Below are 26248 nucleotides of genomic sequence, written 5' to 3'. Positions count from 1 at the left end.
ATTCCTTCGGTTTAACGAAGGTGCAAAAGAATTCCTGTTAATACGCGAAATCGAACGATTTTGGTTTTCAAGTCATTCATATAACATTTTTTTAATCTCGTTAGAAGTTTTATCGATAAAATTCATTTCAAACGATCAAAGACGAGTTGATGCTCTCATTTCCATTTCGTTATTGCTATCTATATTGTGTATGAAAATAATATAGCGCTTCCTTTTATGAAATTTATAGGATCTAAATGAGAGAAACTGAGGAGAAAAGTATCAAGCAAATCCTTGGGATTATTTTTCATAATCAATGCTAGAATCCAAAATTCAATAATATAAATCAACCGAGAAAAGATAATAAATAAAACGCTGCGTCAACGCAACGTCAGTCTTCGACTGCTTAAATAAAAGATCTTGTTTTTATTCCCATCCTTAACAAAACATTCATTTTATATGGTACGACGTAGCATGTAAATTCTTTGCACCAATCATCGCAACCAGATATCTCGTTATGTACAATTTTCTTTCGATACTTCTTTAATCGTGCTCAATGTGCAATGCAAAACGAACAATGCTAAATAGCCGATGTACTGCGTTATTAATGCAAGCACGTACCGTCCAGACAAAAACAGAATAACATCAAGCAAAGGTAAACAAATATCAGCAATCTCACGGATACAATAGGTATAGCGGATACTTTAATCGTGGCCTTCGCGTTTCAGGTTAGCTCGTCAAATTTGTATCCCAATACGCGTGCAGTTGGCTTCGATCGTTTCTCGCTTTGCATTTTTATCATTCAGGCATCATTTAAAATTTAGCAAACACGATTTTATTTCGTCCGAGCAAATATTGATACTCGTGATATCCACGGAATCCGGCCGATAATAATCGAGTTTCGTTTATTTGAATCGGATCCCGATTCTGCCGCTTCGATCAGTTTCGCGAAAGAAGAGCACGGTTGGAAGAAAGAGAAACACGAACAGATTAAACGCCACGTTCCAACTAACTAGAGAAAGATGAGTCGAGAACGCGGACTGACGATATGGAAACGACCAAATAATCGAACGCGAATTGTCGCTGTGTGTTTTATTGCTCATAAATGCCGGCTACGATAAAGTACTTTGCCCAGACATCGGAAGAAAAATTGCTCACATTGGGATTGCTCAAAAGTAGACAAACCAATGGAAAAAAGAAGGCTGTACGTATGTATGTCTGGAATTAATTTCTACTGGAAAAGCTATAAAATTTTTTGTGAAAAATTTAGTTACGAAACAAACGTAATTGCTTTTTCGCATGAAAACCTTCACGATTGCCTTTGTTCCGGTGAAAGACAAAGCGTAATGACATTCGTTATGATAAATACAAAGTTGTGTGGAATGTGCCAGAAAATTATTTCGTCCCATGGAATATGTATTAATTAAATCACTGATAATGAAATTAAGTTTCGTTTGCTTTCGTTGCATCTAATTTTAATTAAAATCCCAGCGGTCCATTTGCAGACGCGATCTGCAAACATATTTATTCCGCGGGTCACAATGCTTTTTCATTGTGTAATTCGTGAAAAAAGCATCAAGATAATTATGAAATCTGATTCAGCGTTTGAAAACAAAGAACATCGCGGAAAATTCAGCAAAAACTGAAATCGGGCTTACGTGCATATTCTAGACAATTTTAAAGTACGTATTTCGTTCTTCACACTGTCATCCTTAGTTGCAAGTCCTATTCGTCCTAACTGTAATTTCTAAATGTCCGAGTAAATTGAAGTTTCGTCGTTCTTTCGCGCTGTCCTGGGTTTTCCTTTGCTCAATTTGAAACATTTACTCCTCGTCTCCCAACAATCTGTATAATATACGTACGTTTACTGAAAGATATAAGAAACAAGGGGAGCTTTACATCTTTCAACGTAACTGGAAAAGTGAACAAAATGTTAGATTAGACATTCCGATTAATGTGGACAATATAAACAATCCTAAAGAAAAAAAATTGGGCAGAAGGAGAAGTAGCTCCGAAGGCTTATGCTAATCGAGGGAGCCTAGTGATATCGAAAAATGGTTTCTCCAAAAGTGGATGAAAACATTCAACATTCTTTTATTTCGCTGGATATGATTCGTCGTGCGTGAATAATTAGAGTGCACTCAGAAATGACGCGTACGGTCCTGCGTAGCTTCCTACAGAAAGATTTTTATGGCAGGAACCGCGTATCGTTTTCGCAGGGAACAGGGAGGAAACTGGAGAATGGGAAGGGGCAGAATACGCTTTATTATCTTCTGCAAAACACCAACCCATCCCTGCACATTCTACGAAACAAAAGGGACAAAGGACGCAATCGAAATATTACGAAGACAGAGGGAAAAAAAATTAGAGAGTATCAGTGAGGCTATGAAAGAAAAGACAAAAAGAAGGAAAAGCAAAGTAGGATAAAGGATAAAAAGTGGATGTAACACGGTTCGGATGTAATCGACGTTAGTTCCGCTATTGAAATCAGTATTACTTCCGCAAATGTTAGTTATTGTTTATTTATTCGTTAGTTAAATATCGTTCTGAGCGTGAAATTTGTTGTTTCTGTAATTTTATCATTACAGTTTCGAACAATGTAGAACTTCTAAGAAGTAAATTTTATTTATCTCTGTGTATAATAATTACAGTACAGTAATTATCTAGCAGAATATATTGACCTACTCATATATATTTTTTTAAAAGATTGTTATACTATTTTGATTAGTTTGAAAGATCGACATACAATCAAATTTCTATATGAAACATACCGTTACAGTATTTAACTAATATTTAATATTTTTTAACATTTAATTTTTTCAACACTTTCTCCTTTACTTCACATCAATAAGACTCTTTCAATTATGCTTTTTATTTTAACTCTTAACTTTTATAATACCATTCATTTCTTGGAAACTGTAACCTGATAGTATATCTTTTAATTAGAATTGCAACCCTTGGATGATATATACTGTACAATGTGCTGAAAAATAGCATCCTGCATTATTAAATCAAGATTCTTTTTGCAATTAACTTATTAAGTTGCAATAGACCTGAGTGCCGTATAACGCGGAATTTTTTAGCGTATACAGCACCCAGAGCACAAAAGATTAGAATTAAATAAAAAGTTCTTTTTAAATATAGCAACGAACAATATGAATTCCACTTTATGTTCAAACAATGAAAACGTAGAATTTACCTTATTATATGTATAAAATAAAATAATGTGAAAAAACAGGAAAATTAAAACCTAACTATTATGATGACGGAAGAAAGAGAAAGTTATGATCGCTCAAAATTAAATTCCATCGATATTACTTTTCGCATGCTGGTATAGTTTCCTTGTCAATTAAGTTTTATCCAACTTTAGAATTTGTATACTTTTTATTTGCAAATGTTCCAATTGATATTACTTCTTTTACAAACATATTCTACTTTCATTTTTATTGTCCAAAATACATTAATCGAGGGCAGCAGCAATTTTTTGACCGCGTTATAGGATTACGTACTGGCTTACACTGTATTTTCTAAGTGATATCGTTGCGTGCAAATCATTTGTATAATTATTACTTTTAGAAAAATCGCTTTCTAAAATAATCGTAAGACTATTCACAATATATATACACAGTTTACTTATTGTTTAAAACGATTTGACGTGTCAAACTATTTACAATAACTAGATAATTTATAATCTGTAACTCTACCAAAGGTATTCATAACTTGTAACGCCTCTCTTTTGTTTTTAGTTTATATTTAGTTCGAATTCATTGCCATGACAATGTACATCCATCCCATTACATCAATACTCGAATATTGATGTCGTCCGCCTTATGTCACCGATGGTGAAACACATCGCCCAAAAACAGCTTTTTCATGCACGCCTGTATAAATTTTATGCTGTATAATATAGTAACATACAATGACTTGCATATCGCTTTTCTTACTGCTGCTATAAAAATCGACTTTTGATATCATAGTATATTTTAATTTTGTCGAATAAGTTTTTCGCACAAACAGAAAATGTTAATGAAATCGAGGGGCTTCTAACGAAGACGATCATTGTTAAATTTGTTGATTGTTTTGATAATAACGCATTCTAGTATACAGAAGCAAGACTCAGAACATGATGAAATCGATATTATAAAAGATGATCTGTATGTCGACTTATCGTCGAATGAAAATTAACAGATCTTACAAAAATCCATTTTATGGTTTTACGATTTAATTAGCTCTTCCGCGATATAATTGCAAATACACTTACAGAAATTACGTGATACGACGAGTATTTCGTTTAATAAATTTGAGACGCGCGTACGAAGAAAAATTAAAGACACTAAATTGTTCTTTTATTTTTCTGGAAGAAGATGTTCCCTAATCCCAACCTAATTATTCTACGGTAAATTACTTTGTTTGCGAATACATCTAATACATGCTATACAGATATGATATTTTAATGTACCCAGTAAGATTCTGCAAATTCGAAACTATAAAACAGAACTGGATCGTGCTGATACTGGTGTTGTCTCATACCGGAAAGAAAATTGTATTTAAATTAAATTCTTCATCAATTCTGAACTGATAGCGCATTTAAATTTCAATTAAACTTCGAGTGTATTTGATTCAGTTTAATTAAACTTCAATCCTCTCGCATTATTATGAGAAGTTCTCATTGTTTGCGATCTATTTCCTTGATTGATTTCTGTTCTTACCTCTCTTTTATGCGCGAATTCCCTTTAAATTTTATGTTCTACTCAGACACGATTTACGCAATTTCACACTCATACGTGTATTTAGTTAAACCACGTGTTTCTCTAATAAAGTTACAGCATGAACTTTACATAGTTGAGTAAACGCAAACGAGTTATACGAAGCTCAAACATCATCGAAATTGCCTCAAAGATCTTCTAAAACAAAGATCGACTGGAAAAAAATCTCGTAAGTTATTTCCATTCTGCTTTGTCACGGCTGTTGCCTCTTTCAGCGTATCAATTACTCAACCTCTTCTCCAAGTTCTATAAGATTATACGGTGAATGTTACATAAATCAATAATAAATGAATTTCTCCTCCATTATGACCTTGAATGAAGTTCTCCTTTCGTTAAACTAGCCTATTTACGTCGACAGCACGGTGAAAATACAGGGTGGTTTTATTAAACGGAAATTCGATGATCACAGGAATTTACATACATTTGGCTGGAACGCGTAGAATTTTAAAGAAGCGCCGTGTAACCGGGTGCGTCGAAACGTGTTTCATTAATTTCGAACTCGGCCACGAAGACATACAATTTAGTGAGCGCATGGCCCCTCGTGCACCTTCTCGTAGAACCCTCGTCAATTACGCTTTTTATTTGCGTTAAAACTTGTTGACCTTGCCCGAGACTCGTCTCTGCATATCTTCTTTATCCCGCTTATAGTATAATGGCGTTCTACCAGCGAGGAATCGACGAAAATTGACAAGTTGCAAGACAGCAGGCAAGAGAGATGCGACCAAGGATACCGAGCGACGATGAAATTATTTTACACACGTTAATTCGTATCGATAACGAGTTACATGACGTTTGCGTGACGCAATTCACTCGACGCCGATAGCGTGTACAATAATTCTTGTAAATACTTTGACGAAATATTAATTGCGCCCTTTACATTATCGTCTCCCTGTTTCAAGTCCAACTTGAAGTATAAATTATCGTTGTTTTATTAATATTTTTCGTTGAAAAATTTCCATACCTTCAAGCTTCGATTATAACAAAAATTATCGTTGTTTTCTTTCTACTATTTATTATTTACAATCCCACCAATCGTTAAATTAACAATGAATTATTAGTGACCCATTGTTAGCTGAAATCATAAGTTGAGGAAGAATTAGTTTGTTTTAAAAACTTTGGCACTTTCAAATACACAGCATACTTGAAAGAAAGCTCGCTTCGCGATATGTATTTTACATAACATACGACGTAATGGTGCTTTAGCCTGTAATAATCACTAACTCATCCCACGCGATATTTCATCCACTTATTGACGCATCATTTTACGCCTGAACTAATATAACCGCTCGAAGCTTAAGCACGTTACCTTGCACTTCGTATTAACAGATGTAACGACTTTCAAGTTTCGTTAACCGACATCTTGTTCCCCACAAGCGTGCTTCCTTTCACTTTAATAGGAGCATATGCAACGGAAGCCGCAAGTTCGCGTTTCTCGACCCTTTAAAGCGGAGCTCTTTAAGTTCCTTTTCAGCTCGGCGAACAGTTTAAACTCGTAGAAGCTGGTTTCCATCGATATTAATGATTCTAGCGGTTAACCTGGAATTCCATTGACGAGGAGCACATAAATCCGTGGTGGAAGGTAATACGTGGAAAACATCGAGTCTCCCGATGAATTTTTGGATATTACACCGAAATTTCCGCTCTTAACTGGCACACTGGTATTTTTAAATAGCACGATAAAGTTTCTGGACTAGTATAATGAAATTTCTAGCCGTCACTGTGTTCCGTAATTGTAGAGCAGTGAAATCCGGTTCAGAAACTTCTTTAATACTTTCCGGCATAAAGCGAACTTGAGAAACCAGTAAATGTGGACTTATATATATATCCTGTCGAAAATGTTATTGGGTAGATTTTAATATCATCTTTCTCTGTTGCTTCTCTGAGATATTATAAACTAAAACGACGGGTATATGCGATGCTTGACACGCTGTCAAATTAAAAATTGATACTATTTTACAAGGCAATACGCTAAAAAGCGTAAGTATGAGTCATCCAGAGAATCTTAATGAGGATGTTAGATGACTGAACGATTCCTTGAGAAATATTTGCAAGAGATTCGTCAAGTTCTCAATATTTTATTCCATACTAATTAAATATTATGAATATTTTTATGAACCGCACAAACTGTCTTGCAATTTAATTATTTGAAACGTGTATTCTGGTGTTTGGTGTTATAAATGTGTATCCTTGCCTCAAATGATACAAGGAATAATATCTTTGAACGTAAAAGTAGATGTTACTCGTTAAAATTAGCAGGAAGAATAATGCTCGCAAAACACATTCAAGCGTTGTTTCTTGTTGTCTTCAATTTATAACCCTGAAGGATCTTAAAAAGAACCTTCTCATTGTCATAACTCGAAAAATATATTTTGCAAGTTGTGTCATTTCTCCAACATGGATACGATATCCATATGAACTATGAATTATTAAAACTATACTTTTTCTTTAAATATCTGGATATTCCTCCCAAATCTTACAACACATTTATTACCTCGAACTTATCGTTTATACTGAATTTTACTTGAAAGTAAACTCGCAAAAAAGAAGTGACATGAAAATTCATAACGGATAATAAAAGAATATTTATAGAAGCGTGTTTATCTTTCGTTTGCAATGCATTTTGCTAATTGAACAGATGTCTTACTTATATATCTACAAATAGAAACTTCATATAACAATTTATATTTCCAACTGTAAGTAATAGGGTTGCCCGTCTAAAGCATTAAAAACATGCAATTCATTTGTAATTAAATTTTCATTTTCGTGATTTTCAGTGAAAATTTTAATGCAACGTCTTCTACTCTCAAACGAAATTATCTCGCTTTCCGCTCCAGTTGCATATATGAAATGAAGTTGCATTTATTTAAGTAGTTTCTCGAGTAGCCAATACAACGAGTACGAGAATAAAATAGAGCACAGCTTAAGCATGTAAAAACGGCGAGCTGCATCTCTCACTTGAATTTTCCTTCGAAGGATCAGACTTGGCTGTGTAAAAGGAAAGAGAGAAATTTGCAGGAGGAAAAATCGGACATAAATGGGAAAGCTTTATTTCTCTCTGGTTGCTACGATGAAGAGAGGTATAATATTGTAGTAAACACAGACTACTCAGCAATCTGGTTTATGCTCGCCTTTTTTCTCTCCTCCTTCTGTCCTTCTTTTTCTTTTCTTTCCTTCGTCCCTTATTTGCACATCGTATTGTCTTGTAAACCGAGGAAGAAATATTAACGCTCGGTTGACACTAGTTGCGAACCTGCCTTTTAACGAAATAATGGTTTCTTCTTAAGCAAACCGTACAGATCAGATTTTTAACAAAAAGGTAAAATAAACGGGATACATAGTGATTTAAGCGTCTCCTTTGGTATACGAAGGTAAGATTATTCCAATTTAATGGTCTTTAATATTTAACAGATTTTTGACTTGCATATCTTTTTTATCGATATGAGAGAATTTATAAATTCACTGTATTCTGTATGCATATTGTTATGAACTTGGTAGAAGATGGAAATTTAAAGTTTTACTCGCGAAATAATGTCGGAAGAATGTTTCAAACAAAAACAGTTGTTTTTATATTGTAATAGGATTCAGGTAGAATTTTAAATTCACATTTATGAAACAACGATTAAAAATTACACGAAGAAAATTATGTAATTTACTAAATATTTTGCTTGGCATTGCTTCAATAAAATATTTGTTAAAAACAGATAGATGTACAGTAGTTTAAAGAGACTCACTTATTGAAGATATTATTAGTATTTCAAATAGGAATTTATTTAATTTTAATTACATCCTGTACAACACAATGTTATTCGCGTACATAATCTCTTTCTCTGTTCTTCTATTTCCCTTTCGACACGACGTACTGACGCAACATTGTATTGTGCAGGGTGAACAAGGAATTTCTCCACCTCTTTTATCTGCCTGATTTTTACACCATTTACCTTTACCTCGTGCTTTAAAACCGCCTAGAATCGCAAGTACCGCATATTTCCGCTCTATTAAACTGAAGGAACGAGCGAAGAAAATCAAGATATTAGTTTCCACTGTAAAAAGCGCAGGGACAATTTCCTGTTTGCGTGGAAGCATATAGAAAGGTACGTACGATCAAATAAAAATTGATCATTAGAGGAAACGAACGAAAATTATAAGAGTTTAATAAATAATACAATAAAGCATATTTCTATTATTTAAATGAATTATAAGCAAGTCTACGTTCATTTTATCTTCTAATGAAACTTTTCACAAATAAGCACTGTTCGGTTATTAATTTTATAATTTACTTAGTTTTATCGAGTAATCAAACAAAAAGAAATGTACAAAGATAATGTGTTATTTATTGTCCTAAACGTATGAATAAAAATAAAATTGTAAAAGAAACGAGATATTATTATCGAAATTATAATGTAACTCTATGTACTTTTCATTTTAAACTACATTCTATAGGGAGTGATTATCAAAAATCATCCAAGGGGGAATACAGGTGTCGCAATGCTTTTAGTAAACACTCATATGATTCATACACTGTTATTGCGTTTAAAATATTAAAATTCAAGAGAAATACGATATACAATTTCTAATTCTAACTTCGAGATTCTTCTTTTATACTTGCTTCCCTATCGAGTTTCCTTAGTGAGAGCCATTTATGTAAAATATGGGACAGCACATGTATGTATAAAAAGGAACATTGGTTCACTGGTATCAGAGACTCCAAATGATTCTGGTCGCGTCTTTTATTCACTCGAGTGTGATTTTCGCCTCATTTAGTCCCGGCATATAAAATATGAACGTTAAAAGGGTGATGAGATGGATACGCATGCATTTGCAGCGCGCTTACGCTAAGCACAGCTTTACAAGTCGAATCCACATAAAGAACAACTGTAGACTGCGCAAAACCTAGGCTAACAACGAATAACTTTCATCCTCGTATATGCGAATGCATTCTGTGATCCTATAAACATGCAATCACAGCCAATGATAAAGATTGTCCCTTGGGCACCTAGCGTGGAAAGTAGAATGCCAGTTTTGAAGGTAAATTCATCTTTTCCTGCATTAAACATTTATTTAAACGTGATCATCTTGCTTCCTATAAACATCTTAATTACGTATTTTGTCTCATAGTTCTGTTCATTGATCTTTTAATTAATGTGGAAATAATAAGTGAAATGAATGAATGGATCGGGTGAATCGTGATAAAATAAGTAGAAATTATGTACAAAACTGGTGTATGAATAAAAGAGATTTACAAGAAAGAAATTTTGTAGTACTGTCGTTATTAAATATAAAGCTAATCGAGCTTTCATGAAATTAAAATTATTTATATTTAAGTTAGTATATATATATATATATATACATATATTGCATATTATATAATATATATTATTTTAGTTTTAAAGAGTTTTAAGCCAAACAAGGTTACGTGGAAGTTCGTTGAATAATAAATCAAGTATGTAAAAAAAGAGTTTAACTTTACGAATATAAAACGCCACCTATTAAATACCTTAGCGAAATTTTAGAATTTACATGAGAGACAGAAGATTAGGTTTCAGCTATGTATACCAAATTTAATCCGCCGGAAGTAATTTAAGAAGACATGTTGGTCGTGTTTCTGAGAAACTAATTCTAAGCGAATTTTATACATGTACGTATATATTTAGAACACAGCGCCAAACATATCTAATATTTAATTTACTTTGTTTCTGTCTAATTAATATAACAAATATCTGAATTTTTCTAACTCGCTAAAAATATTTCCAATATTTTCTTTATATTTAATTACTACCGCATAGTGCACCGCACCGAAGGTTAGAAAGATATATATCCCACGTTTATTCTAAATATACAAAAATGTTCAGAATGCACCTAATATATATAAATGCACAAAATATCTATAGTAAACTTGTTACAACGTCTATAGAGTAAAACAAATCTCGATTTAACGATATTGAGAAGAGAGACGACCAACCGCTGCATTAAAAATATATACGTAAAATCAATGTTATTGCAAATTTTCCCTCGAGATTAACGAAAAGCGGCAATTTAGAACAAGCGAAGCTAAAACAATGTTCAAGCTTGGGAATGAATATACATATGCTGGTAAAATATTAACATTCGGATAAGCAGCAAATGAATAGACTGAGCTCGGAAAGCAGAGGTACGGTGATATCTTCGGCTTTCCTTTTGGATGAAAGAGGGCGGACCGGTAACACGGGAAGCAACCGCGGAGTGTATTCATGGAAATCTGTCCATCAGGGTCTAATGGAATACCACCACGACGAAAAGTGCCACGAGATATTCTTTAATGCCTTCATAAAATTCAGGCTCATAATTCCCGTTTCACTGGCACGTACACGGCTCGCACACGAGCGTGCAGACACGTGCGTACACACACGCAAAAGATTAGACCGACAACTCTCTGGCACGAGTTGCTCTCGCTCCCAGGCAAATATTCAACTCTGATGAAACTCCAGACCGAAATTCTGCTGATCCCTTCAGGGTCGGTAGTCATTACTAGGTTTACAGTAATAACGTAGCTTACAATAATAAACCTGGTGAACGAAGTTTATTTCGAGCCGCAAATCTGTTGTTTGATTCCCTTGCCACGCGGCTATGAACCCGGTAAGTTCAGGCTAATTAGCTGAAGGAACGTAGCCGGCGTTAATTGCGTCACGGGCTGTTCCGCAACAGACAATTCCCTCGTTTAGAAAAGGCTTCTGGGTAAGTGCTACTAATAGACGTTTGAGTTATACGAGGCAACGCGTTCGATAAAAGCTGGATCGAATGATTGTTCCGACAATTTCTCTGTCTAGCTACATATAATCATGAAGTAGTAAAATAATATCGAAGACAAGTGCTAAAATGTTAGATCCGACATAAAAATAATGTATAATGGGGTGCCTCGCATATGTTTAATTGTTGAAATAAAATTTTTAATGGATAACGTCACATCCTCCTTATTACCACGTATGGTATACTTGAATTTCAGTAGGTACGCTAGTTAATACCGATTAATGTATAAAACTTGATTCTTCTTTTGACATGAATATAAAATTTGACACTTATTATACATGCAAAAGCGAAACATAAACGGGCAAGAAAACAGTTCGCAGTATATCGAGCCATTAAATATTTCGAAACCTTATTGATTCTTGTTAGACGCTTACAGTGCTACTGTAGTAGCACTGTATACTGTATACTGTGTTATTTGTAAGTGTTTACCGCAGGCTATCATCGCATCAAAACGAATAATATTTATATAAGTCACAAGTTTTATCGGTAGACTCTTCTCGACACCTAAACGCTCATTTCCTTTTCAAAATTACTATTTTTCAGAAAAAAATTTTGTCTGAAAGGGTACTCACTCTAAGGGTCTCCAACTGGGAGCGTACGTACTCAGCTCGGCTGGCAATGTCGGGAATTGCCACAGGAAACGAACCCATGTACTGTAACGAGAAAAATGTAGCCTTAGTATTGTGTTTACAGGTATTTTTGAAAACTAGGAAAGCATTACAATATCTATAATTATGCTATAAATAAGCTATAATTATGCAAATAATATAAAGCATATTAAGAAAGCAACTTAATTCGTCATAGCATTGGTATTAATTCGGTATGTTACTGTTTTCGCGTTTACGTAACACGTTATTCCGAAAATGTTAAAATTGGATTTTTATCAAAAAATAAAATAATTCTCAGATTAATTGGGACGATAAATTAGTAATAAATATAGCGAATGATATATGATTATTGAATTAGATAAATTATCTTTTCCTATTTTTTCATTTAAATTGATTTCAGATTATTAGAACTCGTTAATTATGTAACAGCCTATATTTTATCCTGCTAATTGCCTTCTGCGGTATCGTACAAATTGATAGCCCCCCGAGAGAACTAAATTACCGAAATATGATTTTTACGAGCTTTTAATCTGCTGTTTTAGCTCGATTACAAGTAGTATCTTTATACTAATTTCTGGTGAATTACTCTCGGCTATTATCGTTATGATACACATGCGTGCATTCGAATAAACTTCTTTTTATATTTCCGTTACGATTTTCACTCGTTTTACGCGATAATCCATAAAATAAAATCTTTCTTATTTTCATGCATGATGTTCATCCTATTAATTCTTAGTATTTCGTTCATAAATAACGTATTCGTACGAAAAGTAAAAAGAAAAGAAGTTTGATTAATTTATATGAATGTTTTTTCAAGTACATTTCACATATTTTCGATTATGCAATAGAGGTCAAGTATTTGTGAACGATACGTTCTAACTTTGTTACAAACTCTACAACTACTTAACATTAAAATCAACGAAGAACATCTCTCTTTCGCTCCACGTGGAAAACTTAAATGTTACTTCCCACATCAAATTAGAGCAGCGCAGGCAAAGTTCATTTCTCCAGGGCTACACTGCTGCAAACGATTGCTCGCCACGGTAAAATGGAATAGGAGGTATAGTGTGATTGCTATGGCACGAGGTTTGAAGACTAAGGCGAGGTTTCGAAATTATACGGTACTTGATTTTCTGGCCAAAGGTAGTCAATGGGTGTCCGAATTGTTGGGCCAGTTTCTCGAGAACGATATACAAGGGTCGATTGTTCGCCACGAAGTCACGAATTTGCTGCAAGCTACAATGTTTCAGCAAAATAGTTGGCGCTCAACGATGATCTAATTACCGAGTTTCGACAACGATGTATTTCAGAGACTAACGCACTTTCGTGCAAACTGAAAGTACATACTTCTGAAACAAATGCAGGGACACAAGTAACTTTAATTCGAGATAAGCGAAAGCCAGAAACGTTCAATTTTACTACCTTCTCCGTGATATATAAAAAAATTATTCTTTCTTTTGTTTTACATTAATTATTTTTCGTATAAAAGTTAATGAAACGCACACAGATTAGTTATTTAAAACGAATAAAATTATCTAAATAACTGTCCGGATGAAAAAGAATCGTTCTAATAAATAGAAAGACATATATATTTGGTAATGTACATTTTAAGCAAAGATATTTCAAAATATTATACGTCGAAAGGGAAAAATAATTGTACGTTATTATAACCTCATCTTAGATTTATTATATTTATCTACTGTCATCGAAAGTAAATGTTATAATATATCGGTAGATATAAAATTACTAATACACAAACATTCCATATTAACGTTTAAAATTTTTTAAAAATCTTTAGAAAGTAACAATGAATCATTTCGATGAACTGAAGATAACAAACTAGTAATCGATATTATACCATAATGTTTAAAAAAATTGATTTATTAGTAACAATCCACTTCACCCCTCAAAGTTTAATGCTTTCGGCAAGTATAATACTTCCTCAATTTCTGCCAAATATTTCTTCGCATTTGGTAGGGGTTGAAGAGGTCGACTTAGCGAGGAAAACATGAGGGTTGGAATACCAGAAAAGTTCAGCACAATTTCGTGTATCCTTCCAAGGTATCCTCTTCCTTGATCAAACACGCTGTTTGATGATTATACGGTCGATAAAAATAGCGACCCCTCTTCTAAGGACAATAAATAAAACTGGCCAGAGGGTAAATTGCAGAAATGTAATAAGGAACGATAATTAATACAATTTCGTATCTACGGCCTGTTCTTGACAATACATATGTTGCCTTCGTAATTGAGCATACCGTGTTGATAAATTACTAACGACATTGCCGCTGACATTCGACAATTTTAGTTCATTCAGTCTACAACGCAATAAAACTTCGATTACCGGAACACTAGTTAATGAAACTATCGATTACCGAAACATCTATCAATGAGAAATTTCGAGGTGATTTTTAGCAAGAAATATTGGAAAGGATAAATATTGAAAAATATTGCTATATTCTTATTCGTATAAATATAATTACTAATGTTGATATTTATAAAATAGTTCAACATAAATGAAGCTTCTCTCACGCGAAAACAAAGTTACTGACTTATCCGATAGAGATACGTTTTATATGAAAATCCTTTATTAACGTATAGAATTGTCAATAATAAGAATATGTTCAGTAATGAACGTAATAACAACTTAAATTAACAACAAACTAAATATCAATTAACGTTTACAAAAAATATACGAATCTTGTGTTTTTAATATCGTTTAAAAATGCATTCGGAGGAAAAAGCGTAGCCGAACGTTACGGTGAAAGAATCCATTTGCGCAGATCTAACGTTTGATGTCAGTCGTTGGAATTATTGAAATTCTTCTCATTGTGTTTTATTGTTTCGGAATTTTCAATAAATAAAACATTCGAAGGTGGACCAATGTACATTTTTCTTTTTTTGCTTGTTGCGCGAAATATAAAAATATGAAGATCGGAATAACGTTTGTAGAGATAAAATAAATGTCCTTATAATATTGCTCTGCACGCCGTGCAATACGCAGATAATCGATCGAAATTGAATTTCATACAAATTTAATATCGCTCGTATTATTTCGTTTACAAAAATGAATTTGTTATGGAATGGTTTCACCAGCGGATCAATAACTCTGCAACGTGTACACGGTATAGACTCATTAAAATGAGAAAATATTAAATATATCGAAGAAACGTTATACCCAGAAGACGAGAGTACGGTTGGTGGATTTAATTGCAACACGTGCAGTACATATAATTTGCGTTTCTATCATGATTTCCATGTCTGAAAATCTTTTCTCCGAGCGCGAGCGGCGCGGCATTTCGATTCAGATACTCGTGCCGCAAAATAATCCCTGCTTTAATCCCCCCGGATGATTCTCATTGTTGTTTCATCGAACTTCTCTCCGGGAGGATCTCCTCTCGGAATCACAGGGATTTTCCAGAAATATTATGCCTCTCTCCATATAGCGGAAGCGACCTCTGAAAATTCCGTGCAATATCGGATGCACCAAACACAAATAATAATAATAATCGTGATTGATATTTCTATGTAGATACGATACGAAGTCGTATACGCATACGAGAGTAGTATATGAAACTGTTCTTTCGTTACGTTAGTCCTACTACGCATATGTTTTATCTCGCTGTATATTGGTATAGTATAAGGGACAGTATTGAGAACGTATCGAAGCATTTCTTGTATAGAATTCGCATAATAATTCATGATAATATGGAATTTAAGGATACCGGAAAGCTAAAAAGGAAAACTATATGATTTATTTAATAGAATTTTCTTAACAGAATAGAAAAATGGAATATGATGTATAAGGAATTGAGATCTGTGTAGAAATAAGTGGATAGTTTAACAAATGTTACGTTTCTCTAAGAAAAGTTTTCTTCGTCTTTTTTTACATTTCAGTGCATTTGATTGCAATTCCTTTATTGTATCTTATCCCATAAAAACTTCAAAAGACGAAGCAAAGTACGGAAATACACCGACAAATCAACTTTATGAATAAACGTTTTACTTTGTCCGATATATAGCCTAAGACATTTAAAAACAACGGTACAACAGCAATTGTATCTAAAGTATAATAGATACTTAAAACTTTGTTAAAGATAAATATCAAATTTGTCAAACGAATTTAGGTTAATAACACTTTAACGAGAACCGAATCCAAATGTAGTATAAAATTCGTGCACGTTCGTAAAGTGTTAATAATGTTCGGTAATTTTCTGAAATTATCTTAATAGCGAACAATAGCTGTAACATAAAGTGTACTCGGTTTCAATAAATTTTGTAATAAACGTGGCGCTTGTAAACTCGTGTACCAAGGACAATTTATCAATTTGATCGCCGTATTAAATTAAACAACGAAAATTGCTAAGGACTTGGAAAAATTGCAGGTGTCTTTTGCTTTTTCTACAATGGTTTCGACAAATTTCTATTCGCGTGTCGAACGATTTTATTTTTAGAAAACCTGTTGAAGACAGCGAAATAGACCAATTGAGCTATTATACGGCTACGGAATTTAAATTGATTCTGTGCCGCAAAGCCCGCAAACAATGAACACGGCACTTTGCGACCTAACGAGGATAGAGACTAATAAATGTCAAATATCTTATCCACTTTATCAGTTTATATGAATTTCAATCTCATCCCAATTTCATTATCATCCCATTATTGATTGGTCTTTAGAAGAATTCTTCATGAATTTACAATTGAATTTTATCTTCTTTTCCTGCCTAATACGATTTTGGACGATTCTATTGTCTAAAAGATATACGTGTACTTATGTTTCTTTTATATCTATTCTATTGCTTAATTTTCTTCGACGAGTCTAATTTCCTAATACTTACAGTTTTGAATTTTGACTCTAAATGCCACTTTACATACGATAAAAAAGATTGTGCTTTCGTGTACCACTTATGTTATGTTATGTATTAACGTTATTTTCGTAATATTTTTATTTTTAATTAAATTTTCGATTTATAAATGCGCGTGATATGTAAGAAAAGAAACGTGCTTTCTCAATTTTGAAATATATTTAAAAATAATTTAAATTTTTAAATCGACGACTATATCTTAAGCAAAAGAACGATTATTAAGAGGTTCAAATGATTATACAAATTGTATATTAATTCTGTCAAACAATACATTGACTAGTATCAATAAAAGATTTTATAACAAGAAAAAAATTGTGTTCTAGCATATTAAAACTGTAAATGCTTTCGTAGAATTACTGTTTGTGTGCTCGGTCGAATGTATTAATGGCCAACCGTCTCGCGATAAGGCCAAAAACGATCAATGGATTACCATAATCGTGGAATTCAAGATTTCATTCGTGTTATCTTTACTCACGATCAGTCTTGTTAAATTTCCAACAACGGTTATGATTATTATACCACCGCAAATATTTCATAAATTTTACTCGCACCAAGTACAGCAATTCTACACGATATCGATATGGAATCATTTTCGTAATAGCACTGACACACGATAGCAGTAATTTCACGGAAAAAGGAGGGAAAAACTCAGGTAGAATTATAACAAGATGAAAGATAAAAATATGATTAATTGATTCAAATTAGATTCATACTAATTTTCATTATACACAAAACGAATACAAACATACCAATTAAAACGATTTGAAATAATCGGTTATTTATTGCTATTGAATGATCGATTGTGATACATGATTATACTGAATACACCCGAGTCAATTTATAATAAAAACTAAAAAGACTTTTGTTACAGTAATTTTTATAATACCCTTTTAAAATTCCTTTAAAATTTCTTCAAAATATTGATTTTTACGATATATTAAAAAGTCATCGAAATCGGTGTTAGGGGTAAAGTTCCAAATAATTAGTTAATTTATTCTCTACAATTATTTTTTATTTTTAAAATCTATGTTTATTTTCAAGTTAAAAGACCCAAATTTAAATTTAAATCTTGAAATAGAACGTGATTCTGACATAAAGATAAATTTATTTAACTCGTGTATTTATGCACGCAATTACTTCTTGAAATATTCAATCATTACTACATTATTACGTGTATGATTACTATATTAGGGTTATTTATCAATTAAGTTAGACTTGCCAGATTCGATTATACTTTTCCACGAATATAATTATTTCATAGAAACGAAGGAGAAAAGAATGTGTTCTTGGAAGCATATAAAGAAGATTCATGTTAAATTAGGGGTGGCAGTCCCATTGTGACAATCAAAGCTAAGCTGATTACATTAATTAGAATTATTAACGGATGAGGTCATTTCTTTGTTTAGCTATCTCTTCTTAAAAGTATAGCCGCTTCCTAGAAGGATAACAAACAAGAATAAGATAATTATTTTCTTCTTACTAGCATGACATAACTATAGTTAGGGACATAATAAATTCTCTTCTATTAATGATCTAATACAACGTTAATTCGAACATAGTTTCATTGTATGAAATAAGAATAAATATAAAAAAAAATTGAAAGAAATATAGGAAAAAATATTTATACGTAAGTAATATTTAAGTACTAACATATTATGGAATGTCGAATAAGTTAATTAATCTATGAAGTTGAGGCTAATGAAATTAAAAAGAGAATACAGATTTTCGACGATAATATATAACGTATATAAAATATTGACACACAGCAATGACGTCTATTTCTAATATTTTTATAGAGTTTATGAAAATTTTTATTAAACGTTCTCTTACATATAGATATGTTTCTTTTACAAATAATATCTATATCTATTATCTTGCGATTTGCAACTTAAACACATCCCTAAAAGTTGTACTTTATCATTCATATACTCGTATATCCTTTTACTAATTTTTACATAACTATTTGCAGTGATTAGTTAATTTGGCACAGTCTTGCTTTATTACTTGTTTTAGTATTTTACTACAGGCTATGAAAGACGATTGTCGACAAGACGAGCAACATGTACTGAGCCTATTCAGTAATATGAAGCTGGTCTCTCCATGCGTGTAATGAGGACGCAAACTTCAATCGGAAATGAAAATAGATTGTACTTTTCACACGTTGATTTTCGAATGAATGTTATATCTCTCGCACGTATATATTTGCAAGAATGTTGTCTCTTATATTGTTAATATACAGAGATTTAGAATTATCGTTATACTAAGAATATTGCTATCACATTGAGCAATAAATTCATTCGCACCTCGAAGAATATTATAAAAACGTCTTTTACTTAAAAAAACGCGATTGAATTGGTTACCCAATCGAATATAATAAGTTATATACTCTTACTTTTAAATAACTTTTAATACACAATTAACATGGTAAAATATCTTCGCTATTAGTATTATAAAATTACCAGCAGTTTTGGAAATTACATGCAGTTAAAATCATACGTTTACTTCGCATAGAATAAAAATTTTAGAAACATGATATACAAGTTTTGTTAAACACTTTCACATTGTAATATCCATTTCAAGGTTCCATTATATTACATTATACTACTATATAATTCTTCATAGAACTTCATAGAGCATTCCAAAGAATTTATCATCAATCAATGTGTATCTACTGTGCCCTAAGTACAACATCCTTAAGGGCTGCTATAAATTATAAGCAATTTTCTTTCAGCCTCTGATCCTTTCTATATATGAATCTGACAAATAGATGTGCAGAATAAAAATAGAAAGAGTGACAGAAGCGGATAAACAACGAAGAAGGCAAATAGACATATGCACGCGCTGTTAGACAGACAAGACAGAGAAAGAAACGATGAATGGAAAAAGGAAGTGTACGATAGACGTTGCTATGGAACAGAAAAAGCTGTTGTACGTGAGTTATGGCATACTCTCAGGATGCGTATCGCACATTATGAATCATGTATGTTTTTTTTTAGTTTTCTGAAGGCGTATACTTCTATCATACTTTGCTATTTCAATCCGTCTGCTGAACCTGTTAATATGTAATACGTAGAGCAACGTGAAATCTCGGTTGTTACCTCGATTAACGGAACAATCTTTTACTAGGAAATTAATGGAAAAGTGGGGAATGGTTCCCTGTAAGAAAAATTGAAAGAACTTACACATTTTTACCTAAATGTTTTGCTTTCTGCTTAACATCAACATTTACAAAATAGGTCAAAATAATATCCGAACATCCTGTGTCATAATTAGTTTGGATAATCAAGTTTCTACTGTATTTTCGATATTAGAACATTATTGGCAATTAGAGAATACCATCGAGATATAATTAATGAATAAATGAATTCAATGACAATTAAGATTTTCAGTAGTTGAGTTATTTACTCCATTCATAAACTAGAAACATCAGCTTCATGATAAAATATCAAAATATTAAAATATTCTTTCAACTGTAAGACGCTTCGACAAATTCTTTAACTCTTTCGTTTAAACTGTTCCAAACTTCAATCAACAAAAAACGAACAGGAGTAAAGGAGAACTGGAGGAGCATTGCCTTGAAGAACGCCATAAAATATCTCGCAAATAATTTTAATTTCCTAAACCCACATATTAGTTTAAAAACCGGTAGCCCAATGGTCGTAACTATACGTAATATGAAAAGCATAAATCAGGCAACCACAATTTCGGCTACAATTTATATTCGTCGTTTAACACGCCCTTAAGACTAACCTGTACGTTTACCTAATAATTCAACGAGATAATAAATTCCATCGCCTCCCTTTCTGGCCACGCACTCTTCCGAAGAAAGAATAACAGCGTGAAAACGAACGCGGCAAACGAACTCTCCAGCCGAATTAATTGAAGCAGATTGCAACGAACTGCGAACAGTTCGTTCTTTCGTTTTCGAATGCACCCCAAAATTCACGCGTTCCCTAATTTGTACGACTGTATCGAATGTTTCGGGGAAATGGAAACACTTCGGACGCCTACCTGTACACCGTTGAATATTTTCAGAGTGGCCTCCGGCATCTTGACGGCTACGTCCCCAGCCTCTTCTTCCTCCTTTCCACCCATGGATGTTTCAATTATCCCTGTCTATTCGGTCTTTTAATTGCATATTTCGTTAATTGCTCGCCGTCTCGTTCGCCACCGATCAACCACCTGTCCAACGCGTGACGTGCGGAAGTAATCATTCTTTTTCCGGTTTCTCATTGTTACAATCACATACAAATAGCCAAATCACTAAACACGTATCAAATTTCTGGACTTTGCTTATCTAACACGTTATTCAACAGGCTAACGAATGACTCAATTCTTTAATCGCGAAATATTTAAAATTACATCCTTGCCACTGGATTTTTGATCACTCGCGATATTTATGTAAGAAAAAAATTGTGTAACTTAAACGTGTGATCGTTAGACCATTAACTTGCATAGTGTAGAAACTTAATTTTCTCAGAATATTGAAAAAAAAGAAGAAATACCCTTCATAACGCGAAACGTACATTACAAATTTTGAATAATATTTCGACACGGTTCCGCGTTAACACTTATCGCCATCACGCGATATCTTGGAAACTGATGCGATCTTGAAATTTATAGTAACGCACATGTTTAACGAAGATTAATCTACGAGGACGATGTTCTCCCTTTTTTTTTTTTTTGCTATCGCTTTTTTCCTGCAGTGAAAGAAACTTCTGGAGAGAAACTTGGTCACTTTCACCGGCCACTTTTGCACAACGATTCGTTCAATTTTGCGAAATCATAAAGGAGTCCCGCGTTGCCGTGCGCTCCGCGGAGGTATGCACCGTGGTCACTAATCACTGTCACTTTCGTCTAAACATGCCCGGCGAACGCTCTGTTCCACGCCACTTCTACGCCGCAGAGACCTACGCGATCACTTTCGTGTCATTAATCCTGCTGACCACGAAAACTAGTTTCGAGAAACGCGTTCAGGCGTTTCGCAAGTGGACTTGAACGTAGTCAAGTGAACAGCTGCAACAAACTATTTGCGATATTTGAAAACATCGAACGTCAGTCCTAATCTACTTTCGATTAATTAATTCCAGTGAACGCTCGAGTTCAATAAGCAGAGAGACGAAATAACTTATGGCTGGTTCACGTCGTATCATTGCGAACTTTATCACTCATGTTCCTTCTACCGAGTATCGTAATTTTCTGTTACAGTCGTATTCCACTACTTTGCCTAAAAACCAATTGGAATTTTAAAAGTCGAGTAAAATTATGCTTTCCTGCATCGAAGTTGATATTGTTACGAGTAAGATCGAGACAGAAACGAGAGGCTAAATGTGGTATCCGCTCGTATCGGAGTCGAAGGGGCAACGAAGCAATGAATCACGTTCGAAAATGGCCCGACACGCTCCAAATTGCTCCCGGTAGGTGTTGTTTCAGGCAAAAAGTATGCGCGTTTCCTTCGAGCCTCGTTTCGAGGTGGGTTTGTTACGTTATCACCGGTGAAATTGCATCCCCGGCACATTTGCTGGCAGGCATACTTCGTCGCGCTTACCGAACTCGGTCACGTCGCAACTGTTGACATTTTCGTGTTCTTAGTCTTGGGAGTCGTGACGAAGAATCTTGACGCAGGATGGCCGGAACGTTGTGTAAAACGTGAACAGCATTCGAACTGACCCCGATACATTTTGCAACGAGAGATTCGCGGGTGCATCAATAAGGTCGCGCCTCTGGATCTTCGATCATTGGCAACAAGATTTCTATCTCGCGTTCGTTCCGACTGTTTCGTGGCTCGACGTTTATCTCGGGCGGATGAAAAACGCTAATTTTAAGTATCCGACAACGAGCTATTTAAGAAAATAGATTACACTTTTAAAATAAGTTTGCGTGGCGGCAAAGCGAAATTTTCAAACAAATTCGCGTGATACTTTACGATTAATCCTCGGCGAAAGGTATTAATAAATAAAACGTCTACGTACAAAGTGTCCAGTGTTATCGAGTACGTTCGTGATACGCGTGAAGGTTCCATGAGCACGCGAGCGATGATTTTTAACGCGAAAAGCAAGTCGTATCGCGTATAGATATTCGTGAAATCCGTTTTAATTAATCAGCACTCGTTTAATCACAGACTCTTGGCCAGTTTCATTAATTATCATTCATCTAATTAAGTATGTGCGCTATAGTACGAGTTTCATTGGATTATGGTATGCGCTTTAATTACGTCGACCATTCAATTCAAACACGATTCCTCGTAATATTAATAATAACGGTGCAATCCTATTTTAAATTTCTCACGGGGATGCAATTTCAATTAAGTATTTTATCGAAATCCGACATGATTTAACGTAACACGTACCAAAATCTCTCCTCGATAAATCATCGATTATCATGATCTTGCTCCAAGACTTTCCCCAGTTGGGTTTTTAATCGATCGTTGCTCCGTTACCTCTCGAGAGACATATATTAATTTGAAATCGTTAAAACAACCGTACTCCAAAATGTCAGTTTCTAAAATGTTTCGTCATTAATTCATTCTAATGATACATTTCAACATGCTTTGAGGAGAGTGTACTCCGTTTCGAACTGGGAGAAAATTGATTACTTTCCTGACTTAATTTTTCCTTGAACGCGTATCATCATAAACGTGTATCAATCTTCCGTTATGTAAGATTTATCGATCATACGAATAATTTATCTTTATGTGAAAACATCAATTATTCTCATTGATATAATTATAATACACCGGGCACTAGTAATAGCATGATTGCAGGAAGTGTAAAATTCTACAGTATAATCAATTTATATTTGAATTTTTGCTGCTTCTTTGAATAAAACTGACGATATATTTTATGATCTTTCATAATCTTACTTTGTCAACTTCGCTTTCAAAGCTGTGAAAGTAAACACTTAAGAAAGGTACATATGTCATGCGTCAACGATGCATATGCATACAATTGAGTGAACACTTCACTAGTAAATTATGACGCGGATACATTGACAATATTCTATAGGTATATGGACTGTAAAGAAAGTGTATATAATTAGCTTTGATTTGTGTATCATCTCATATTCAACTTTAAATCAGATTTCTTGCAATTAAATAAAAGTTTGTCAGAGGTTAATGGAATACAATTTTGAAAATGCTAACAATGTTTCGATATTCGTTACCTAAAGGACATACTTTCATAATAATTTTCCTACGGTTTCCGTAAGGAGCATCGAACAGTTATACCCTTTCTTTCGAGCAAAATCACATAATTACACACGTCCCGACTAATTAAGACGAAATAATTACTTCTTTAAACGTTCACCAATAAGGTTTAATTATCCACTTATTAAGAAATCTTGTCAGGCATATATGGACTCCGGCAAAACAATTTCAGCTGTCAGTTCTACAGCGAACACTACATAATAATATATTTCATCGCTTAACCGAATAAAGGAATCCCCCGTCGATCAAGTTACACACACTTAATTCTAGCACCATTAATCAAGATCAACCAATCCTTTCATTAAGTGTGCGCGAACGTCATTTAATTGTCTACTCATCCAGAAATACTGGCGCGCATGCATTGTCGAGGAAAGCAACCCTGTCCGTCAATCTTGAAATGCCATTTGCATAATGATGCCTTTCATCGACGTCGTTCAATGGAAAAATATGCTTGCGCTCTTTCATTAAATCCGCTTAATGACGTATCAACAGTCGTACGTTTGTTTAATTCGATCATGGGTGCTTCACCCGGACAAGAAACTCATCACTGTTTACAATTACACACTGCACATCAACGATGAAACTATAACGAAAGAGGACTCCTTATTTTTCGTAATTCCCACTATGTAATTATCTTATCTTCTTCTATAAATCCTATTATCCTGCTAGCGTAGAAAATTTTTATTCGCCGTGAAAGATTCGATTCTCGTTCGCGCAAGCGAATTTCAACGAATTCCAAAAGACTGGTCTCGGACGTGCATGCATACGAGATCAGCAGCTATTCTAATCGGGTGACCGAGGTGTGCACAACAAGCGTATCCCCGTCGATGTTCATGGAAGGCAAAAGAATCTGGCGTTCCATGTGAAAACTTAGTCTAGAGACGCAGGAGTCCCGTATGCTCGTCGACGAACGTCGACGAACGACCTTCGAACGTTCACCCATGGAGAAATCCAATGCGGCGCGCATGCATCGCGGAAAAACGTGCGTCACGAGTCACGAGTCACCGGTGCATCGGCATCGCGGCGCGGCGCGGCACGGCACGGCACGGCGCGTTCGCGTTGTAGGCGAGAGAGCACGCGTGCACGCAATCTCGCGTGCGGTAAGTGCCGCAACGTGCGTAATAAGACACTGCCAGGCAGATCGGGCCGGTGCTCTTGCACAGGGCCGCTTCTGCGGAGTACTATGGGGACAGTCCACGGGTCCACACCGTCTTGCCTCGAGACTCCGAGAGTCCCGTGTGTCAGCATCTCGCACACACGGTACACACACGCAGCAAGGTCGTCCCCGTCGAGGCTCCCATGACTCCCACCACTGCCGCGCCGCTTCAATCATCCTACTTTCCTGGCCGCTGGGCCCCTTTTACTCCCACCGCGTTCTCCGGCCAGACTCCGATACCACTCGAATAGCAAAATTTCTGAATGGACATCCACGGATCTGGTTTTCTCCCTTTTTTACTTTTTCCTCTACTCTCCTTTACCTTTCTCTCTTCCTAACGAATCTGATCGCTTCGATCCCGATTCGATGACCAGTTTTCTCTGGAACTTAGTACTTTGTCAAAAGAACAAGTTTGGGAAAGAAGAATCGCTGATAGGATGGAATAGAATTTGCTGAATTTAATCGAGTTATTAGTTATGAAATGATGAGATTCGATACTGATCGAAGCTTCCCTACGGTGGAGAAAGTACGGAAGTAACGTAGTAAGATAAACGATATAACGTTATTATTTATAAAATTACATTTCATGTACTATGTAAACCGATTCTAGGGCTTACATGGGGTTAATAAAAAAAGGCCAAGTTTTGGAATCAGATTAATAAAAAATTAAACTTTCTAGGAAGAGGTTTTGCTCCTCGGTCTATGTCTATCCTAGGACCTAATTCTACAGATATGCACCAAATAGCATGATAATAAGACTTCTAAATTCTTATGTAGAAATCAGTTTCCGGAATATCATTTAACCCGCGTGCAACAATAGTACTTTATTTGCCGTCGATGGAGTCAAAACGATTTTTCAGGTGAAATTTTCAACTTGAGAAACAGAG

The 26248-nt window shown here is 34.5% G+C and overlaps 1 protein-coding gene across 4 annotated transcripts in view; it reads right to left on the bottom strand.

Moving 5' to 3' along the window:
- The window catches only part of LOC126914152 (EGFR adapter protein-like), a 278807-nt gene that overhangs the window by 242375 nt on the left and 10184 nt on the right, over positions 1 to 26248 (bottom strand). For 2 of the 4 annotated variants that reach the window (XM_050717733.1, XM_050717732.1), the window contains exon 3: positions 12101 to 12181. In XM_050717733.1, the coding sequence (XP_050573690.1) occupies positions 12101 to 12181 (81 nt within the window). Of the gene's footprint in view, positions 1 to 12100; positions 12182 to 21012; positions 24879 to 26248 lie in introns of those variants that run through there. The other 2 variants (XM_050717731.1, XM_050717735.1) reach the window with 2 other exon arrangements.

This window comes from Bombus affinis, chromosome 3 (assembly GCF_024516045.1).
Source record: "Bombus affinis isolate iyBomAffi1 chromosome 3, iyBomAffi1.2, whole genome shotgun sequence".
In the NCBI taxonomy this organism is placed as follows: domain Eukaryota; kingdom Metazoa; phylum Arthropoda; class Insecta; order Hymenoptera; family Apidae; genus Bombus; species Bombus affinis.
The sequence above is the reverse complement of the archived record's forward strand: the minus strand, read 5'-3'. Positions and strand labels throughout refer to the sequence as shown.